Here is a 7190-nt window from a genome sequence, read left to right as displayed (position 1 = left end):
GATATCACAGTAGAGGCTCTTGGCGAAGAATTTTACTTGCACAAGCTTTATCTATGCCAGAGTCCTTATTTTGCGAGCATGTTCGGGGGATCATGGCTAGAAACCACCAAAAGTTACATAACTATCGATGTAGTTGATCCACAAATTACAGTAGAATGTAAGTATATTTTTATTTTTTTTTTTAACTTAATTTTATTGTATTATAAATTACAGCATTACAAATCGTTTTTGGGTCATTGTACAATGATGAAGTCATCCTCAATCCCAAAGATATTGTTCCAGTTTTAGCAGCAGCCACAATGTTCCAATTGGACGGGATAATTGAGAAGTGTACTGAAGTTATGATGGAGACAATTAATCCTAAGGTAACTAGTTCTTCACCCCTATCAGTCACTGTGAGCTCGAAACGGTTAGCACCATTACTTCGAGTGGTCGAAATTCACTTTTGTGAACAATTTGTTTAATCACTTTCTTTGTGTTAAAAATTGTTTGAAAAATTAAATTTAAAGAAATTGTTTGTAAATAGATATGCAACACATCGTACACTTCGCATAAGAAATTGCTGATACTAGATTCCTCCGTTGGCTGCTTAAACGTTTTTTAATGGTTTTGGTTTCTATTTAATGAAATTAAATATTTTTTCAGACTGTTTTTACTTATTACGACGCAGCTAGTCAATATGGTCACAAAAAGTTGAAGGAAGCTTGCATTTACTGGTTCCTTGTGAATCTCATGACGTATTATTACAGTGGTTCTCTGGTAACTTTACGCACAATTCCAGTGTCTCTCATGATATCTTTGGTTGCTAATCCCGATCTTTTCGTGATGCAGACCGAATTCTCCATTTATGTTATGTTAAAATTCTGGATGTACATGCACTTACATCCTGATCTGAACGAGAGTCCTCCCGTTAAAGAAATCAATACCTTTTACTGTTCCAGAAAAGGTTTTTATTAATTTTTCGTTAATGATAAAAAAATGGTTAAATGAATTCAATTTTAGGAGAAACTGCGTTTTTATTGACGAAAGAAGGAGAAAAATTCAAACCAGCCTTTAGAGGATTAAGGTTGCACAATCTCATTTCACATTACATGGACGTGGAAATGATAGAAAGGGATAACATCGTCCCACAGCACTGGTTAAACCCTGTGGTTGTTGACCAGTGGAAAACAATGCTCAAGATTAATCAGAATGAAGACAGTGGACCCTCCGCTGATCTTTCTGCTGATTTGTTCTTGAACAAGAGTCTTCGTTGTGGACGGATTTTGAACGAAAGGGGGAGACACATGTGGCGATGGACGGGATTTCACTATGGTATCGACCTTCTCATGATAACAGACTGTACGACGCTATCGATCAAAAGGAACCACAGGCCTGAATTTGAACAACTTCTTAGTCAACAGAATTCCAGAAATATATCGATAAGGTAAGTTGAAAAAATATATTATGTAATGGCGAAGAAGCCTTGCAGTTTTGCTTTTCAATTGCACCAGGACTTAATATTCGAATCCAGTATTAATTAATTTGTTTTATATTTAAGATGAACAGATGATATCAATAATGTTTACAATTTTTATAGAGTTACAGTGGTTTCTTTAAACGAACAGAGACAAGTGGTGTACAAACAGACTTCGGAAATGAGGAATTTAACATTAACAAAAAGTGAAGAGATCACTCTGATGACGTTAGACAAAGACCTCAGGTTCCCCTTAATAATATCGACGAACGTTCTATTCACCACCCCCAATAACCAAGAACTCCAAGAACAGACGATACAAACTATAGGGTAAACATATAAATAAACAAGAAAAAATACATTTTGCATTTACCAATTTATACATCGGTATAATACAAAGAAAAATAATTATTTATTTATTACCACTGTTGTTATTATTATTCTTGTTGTTATACCTACACATTTACTTATACATCTCATCTGCGATCTTTATTATTAATAATATTTACTAATATTATTTCTTCTTATTGCGCTTATAAATATCATACCTATATTTGGTAATATATATATATTTCTTTTTATATTTACAAACATACAATAATAATAACAGCTACTGCTTGACTGTTAAATTTAATTATGCTGCATNTTTCATTAAAAAAAAAAGATAAAGATGAAACTTACTTATATTTAAAGCATATCCCCATAAAAGGTAATATATATATATTTCTTTTTATATTTACAAACATACAATAATAATAACAGCTACTGCTTGACTGTTAAATTTAATTATGCTGCATTCCCTACGAAAAGGTTTCTTTGTGAAACACTATCCGGGAAACTACCCCACTGCATGGAAACTATACTAGTTTATTTTTTATTTGTACCTACAGTAGAAAAGACAGGCATGCTATGTAAAATTGAGTACCTACTAAGTTTTTAATTAAAAAGAGGAGATTAATATAACGTGACAGTTTTAAAATCAATTTTGAAATTGTTATTAAAACGATTACGTGATTTACAGTTGATTTGTCAGTGCCAACAACTCTAAATTTAACAGATATTCATTTGTGATAAAATAATTATGTGTATATATTATTATTGTATATTATATTTTTATTTTAATAAATTTAACGGAAGATTATTATTCTGGGTGATATATNATTTCAAATTTCATTAAAAAAAAAAGATAAAGATGAAACTTACTTATATTTAAAGCATATCCCCATAAAAGCATACTGAAGATCTAGTTTATTCAAAGTTAATTTTAAGTTGAAAGAGATAAAGTTATAAATTTATACAGGATTTTTCAAAGCACTAATTAACTTCACCATAAAATAACACCTCTTAATTAAAGCGTTATCGCTTTGCATATGTGTTTAAAAATTGTTCTGTTTAACTGTTTAAAAAGAAATGACAATTACACCTTTGTAAATAAAATACATACAATTATGCTTTTTAAACAATTTATGGAAGATTATTATTCTGGGTGATATATGTACGAGACATGAATTTCTTTTTTGATGTGAAACATCTTTGGCGCGCCTAAGGGGTAAGACTCAAGCGTGGCAAGACAGGACGACGCTTCGGGTAGTCTCGTGACTAGTCCGATGTTTTCATCTTTCACTTCCTTATTTACAAAAATCAATTTCGATGTTTCACATCTGCCTTAATGATTATTTTTTTACAGTATTACGTTGATCGTATTAATTGTAACTAAAAATGGGTTAAATAATGCTTGCTAACCCAATCTAAGTTTTTGTTTTTGTGTTTTTTACTGTAAATGTTTAAAATTTATACATTAACACTGCTGAGAACTAACAAAATGTTATAGTTATTCAACGAATCTTTCTTCTTATTTTTTTATATCTTGANCACAAAATCGCTTTTAAAGCAAGAGGTGTAATTAATTATTTATAGAGCAAAATAATAGCGAAGACGAAATATTATTATCTCCTCCTCAACAATTAAGAATTAAAAACGTACAAGAATTGATGGACGAAGTGATGCTGAAAACTATGAAGGAAGAAGAAGCAATCGAAGATATCGATTCTGACCCAGCCAATGCCGAAGCAGAATTCAATAAATTCTTCGAAAGCACAAAAGAAAAATTGCAAACGGAAATAAGCAAATGTATAAAAGAGGAACAAGAAACCATCGAAAAGAACGAGACAGCAAAATATGTAGAAGATAAAAAAGTAATTGAAATTAAAACGAAGAAAGAAGACGAAGAAAAGGGCATTCGGGTACATATATTTAATACTATACATATTTAATGAATTCTAATAATTTTTTTTTAATTTCAGAAATCTCTTGATGATACTACAACAACATGCAGTTCATCGAGTGATTCTTCCAGTTCTGACTCTGACAGTGACGATTCTAGCAGCACAACATCTACAGCCACTTCTTCAGATGCTCCCACAGGCTTTCTAAGTAACTCAGAAATAGATAATCTCATTAATCAGTGCGTAGAAGGTATTTATTTTATTATTGGGACCCGTCACAAATTCTTCAGTCTTTTATTTAAGGTTTGGAGCAGTACATTATCAGACTCCCTCAAAATTACAAAGCACTTTACCGGTTAACCCACCTTTTCTTCCATTACAAATCGAGGAAGGACTTATCAAAGTGCAGACAGCTCCTTCTGGGGCAGTACAGATGTCGGAATAATATGTTGGTAACGGGATTATTTTCTGATAGGAAAACGAACAACTTTTTTAATGTAAGTCTTTTTTTGTAATAAACTTTTCTTCTTTATTACATTAATCAACATTAAAGGGAGTCTGGAGAATTCCTTCAGGTGAAATAGACCGCCCAGGTTCCCTAGCAGCTCATATGGTGAGATGTGTAACAATACTTTTACAAGTACTTCGAAACACCAACGATCACAAAATTCTATTAGATGTATGTCTACAGTTGAGGAGGATACCTGACCAGGACAAGTAAGATTTTGTATTGTGATTTATTTTTTTTTTTTTTTAATGTATTTATTTATAAATACAGAGAAATGAACTTGAAAACTTCACAAAATTTCAAAAAAGGTATATGAAAAAGGCCGCTTTCACATTTTAGTCATACGTAGCAATTTAAAAATGATTAAGATTAGGGCTTTAAATCGTGACTCATTATCCGACGAAGATGCCCCAACCATACGCAGAGAAGCCCAAGTAATATTTTATTTTTAACAAATATATAAAGGTGTTTACATTTTATTGCATGATTTAGGAGGAAATTGCCCTCGACATGTACAATAAAGCTTTACGACATCAATGCAATGGGAATTATGAAGAGGCTGTTTCAATTCTTGAAAAACTCTTAACAGAGAATATTCCCCAGCTAGAATCACAAGGCGGACTCCCCAAGACTATGTCAACCCTTAAATATTCATGTTATTTCAATGTAGGGAATATTTATGTCCAGAAAAAGAATGATTCTGATGCCTTAGATAATTTTCTAAAGGTTTGCCTTAACAAATATTTTTGAAATAGTTTAATTGATAACTATATTTTAGGCTGCAGATTTGGACTCTTCTGATGTTACATTGTGGCATAAAATAGGCACAATAGCTTTAAAATTAGACAGGTTTCGCCAAGCTGCTTATGCTTTCCTAAAGGTCTGTTTTATGTTATGATAATAACAAGTAAAATTGTTCTTGTTTTTGCATCTAATAGGGCCTGGAATGCAATGAGTCTCACTGGCCTTGTTTGGATAAACTAATTTCAGTTTTATATGCTATTCAAGATACAGTGACATGCCTCTTATATATAGGAAAAGCACTCGTTTTAGATAAAGATTACATTAAAGGTCATGTGGTTAGAAAACTCATTTTTGAATCTAACCCAGCTGCTAAAGAATACTATCAAGCATACAATCCGGATTAGTAAGCACAGCAGAATGTTATTTCAATCGTACTGTATAAATAAAATTATTTATAGTATTTTAGAGCCTGATTTTGATGGTGTGGTTACAGAAGAAGATGAAAAAATGATAATAAAAAATTTGGAGCCTTTATGTAAAAGATTAAACGAAGTGGAAAAAAGTTTTGGCCCCAAACCACTCCCATGTATAGCACTGCCAACTGCTTTGCAAGATTTTACTTGGGTTTCACTAGGAAAAACCATATTAAATCTCCACAATTATATAACTGAAAATAAGCTGGTAAATTGAGAGAAAGGATTTATTATTTTGATCAAAAACATTGTTTAAATAAATATGTGAATAGAACTTCTAAGACATGTACATAAGTATGCAAATGATTTTTTTGAGACTTTCTTTATTTTGTTAGAGTTACTTTTCAAAAGTGGACATAACAAAATGTATGAGCAGGGAATACACTGATGTTGAAGCAGTTCCCATTGAAAACACGGCGGAAAACTCCAACGAAAATGTAATAGATGCAAAACCCATTGTTTTACCAAGCACTGAACCACAAACTATGGAAGTAGAAAATGAAGTAAAACCTGAAGACAATTTTGAACAACGTCGTCCCTCTTTAAGTAGTGAAAATAATAATTTAAGTGAACCTAATTGCAGTCAAGGAGAAGATAACGATGAAGTGAATTCATTATTATCTGTTTTGCACTATTTTTTTAACATTTTATTTATTTTAGATGGATCAGGATACTGAAGACCAAGAGGATAATTCCGAACAGAAAGAGGAGAAAAAACGAACTGCAAAACGCAAACGTGACTTACTTTCAGATCTGCAGATCTGGGGGTGGCATAGCAAAAGGAAATCAGCAAAGAAAGGAAAAAGTGAAAAGGATTTTACCATTCAAGGTGCCCTCACAAGGATAATACCGTCGTATTTGCTGTAAGATTTTTATAATTGATTTAAACAGAAAATAATTTTACAATTCTATAAATACATCCTCAAAAGAATCTATTTGTTTTTCTAGTCCAAATGGTATAAACATAGAAAGAAATAAAAATTTTGATAAAAACAAAGGCATTGATAATATATTCACTAATTTCAAAAGCCAATTATCTTCGACTTCTGTAAACTTGTAAGTGCACATTCAATGATTTGTAATTACCTCAAAACACTGTAAAATGTTTGTTTTAAGTGAAAAATACTTTGGAACTGAAAATGAAAAAAACGACGTTACTAACTTTTGGACTAAAGAGCGCGAACATTTGGATGTTGTTGATTTAATTGAAGAGTATACTGTATCTTTAGCCAAAATGTGGAACAAAAAATGGCCAAAAGAATTAATTTCGTTGTATTTAAAAGCCTATGATAAATACAGGTAAACATTATGTGAAACGTAAGGTGTTTAGTTACATACACCTGGTTTATTTTGAACTGAAACCTATTTAAAACGTTTTTTATGCATCTAAAGTTTTTTTCTCTCAGGGAACATTTTGAACACCCTGAGCTGTTTAATGGTTTGTCTTCATTTGAAGAGATAAAAAATGACGCTTTAGTGACTTTGATGTATGGAGAAATTGTATATTTTTATTTAAAAACGTAAGTAGGACAATTTCAAGCAAATATGACTTTCAAAATAATTTTTCGTGTTCTAGAGAAGACAAAGACAAACGAAAGGTGCATCCAACTTCTTTGATTCAATTACAGTTGTTAAGTACTTGGAAAGAACAGTGGCAGGAAGATTATTTTATAATGTTTGTAAGAATACACTGGCTAAGAGCTTACGTCCTTAAAGGACTTTCTAATCATACTCTTGCAATTTGTGCATATCAACTGGTAATTTAATTTTAAGTTTACTTTAGT

At 31.5% G+C, this 7190-nt stretch overlaps 3 protein-coding genes across 3 annotated transcripts; all 3 read left to right on the top strand.

The window, feature by feature from the left end:
• The first annotated feature begins 78 nt into the window (after positions 1-78).
• On the top strand, positions 79-1790 carry LOC108734050 (protein germ cell-less). Its single transcript, XM_025980749.1, has 5 exons — positions 79-157; positions 214-365; positions 646-946; positions 1003-1426; positions 1580-1790. Exons 1-5 carry the CDS (start codon positions 79-81, stop codon positions 1788-1790), a joined length of 1167 nt encoding a protein of 388 aa, XP_025836534.1.
• Positions 1791-3351: 1561 nt separating this feature from the next.
• LOC112906530 (calcineurin-binding protein cabin-1-like) lies at positions 3352-4403 on the top strand. Its single transcript, XM_025980795.1, has 4 exons — positions 3352-3699; positions 3760-3931; positions 3985-4178; positions 4235-4403. The coding sequence occupies exons 1-4, from the start codon at positions 3448-3450 to the stop codon at positions 4400-4402; spliced, it is 786 nt and encodes a 261-aa protein (XP_025836580.1). The 5' UTR covers positions 3352-3447; the 3' UTR covers position 4403.
• A 41-nt stretch (positions 4404-4444) lies between these two features.
• On the top strand, positions 4445-7172 carry LOC112906513 (calcineurin-binding protein cabin-1-like). The gene is made up of 11 exons (XM_025980748.1): positions 4445-4623; positions 4682-4915; positions 4968-5069; positions 5128-5336; positions 5392-5614; positions 5742-6011; positions 6067-6269; positions 6355-6462; positions 6523-6705; positions 6813-6926; positions 6983-7172. The coding sequence occupies exons 1-11, from the start codon at positions 4549-4551 to the stop codon at positions 7170-7172; spliced, it is 1911 nt and encodes a 636-aa protein (XP_025836533.1). The 5' UTR covers positions 4445-4548.
• Positions 7173-7190: the final 18 nt, after the last annotated feature.

The sequence above is a fragment of the Agrilus planipennis genome, unplaced genomic scaffold (genome assembly GCF_000699045.2).
Source record: "Agrilus planipennis isolate EAB-ADULT unplaced genomic scaffold, Apla_2.0 scaffold8, whole genome shotgun sequence".
In the NCBI taxonomy this organism is placed as follows: Eukaryota; Metazoa; Arthropoda; class Insecta; order Coleoptera; family Buprestidae; genus Agrilus; species Agrilus planipennis.
The sequence above is the reverse complement of the archived record's forward strand: the minus strand, read 5'-3'. Positions and strand labels throughout refer to the sequence as shown.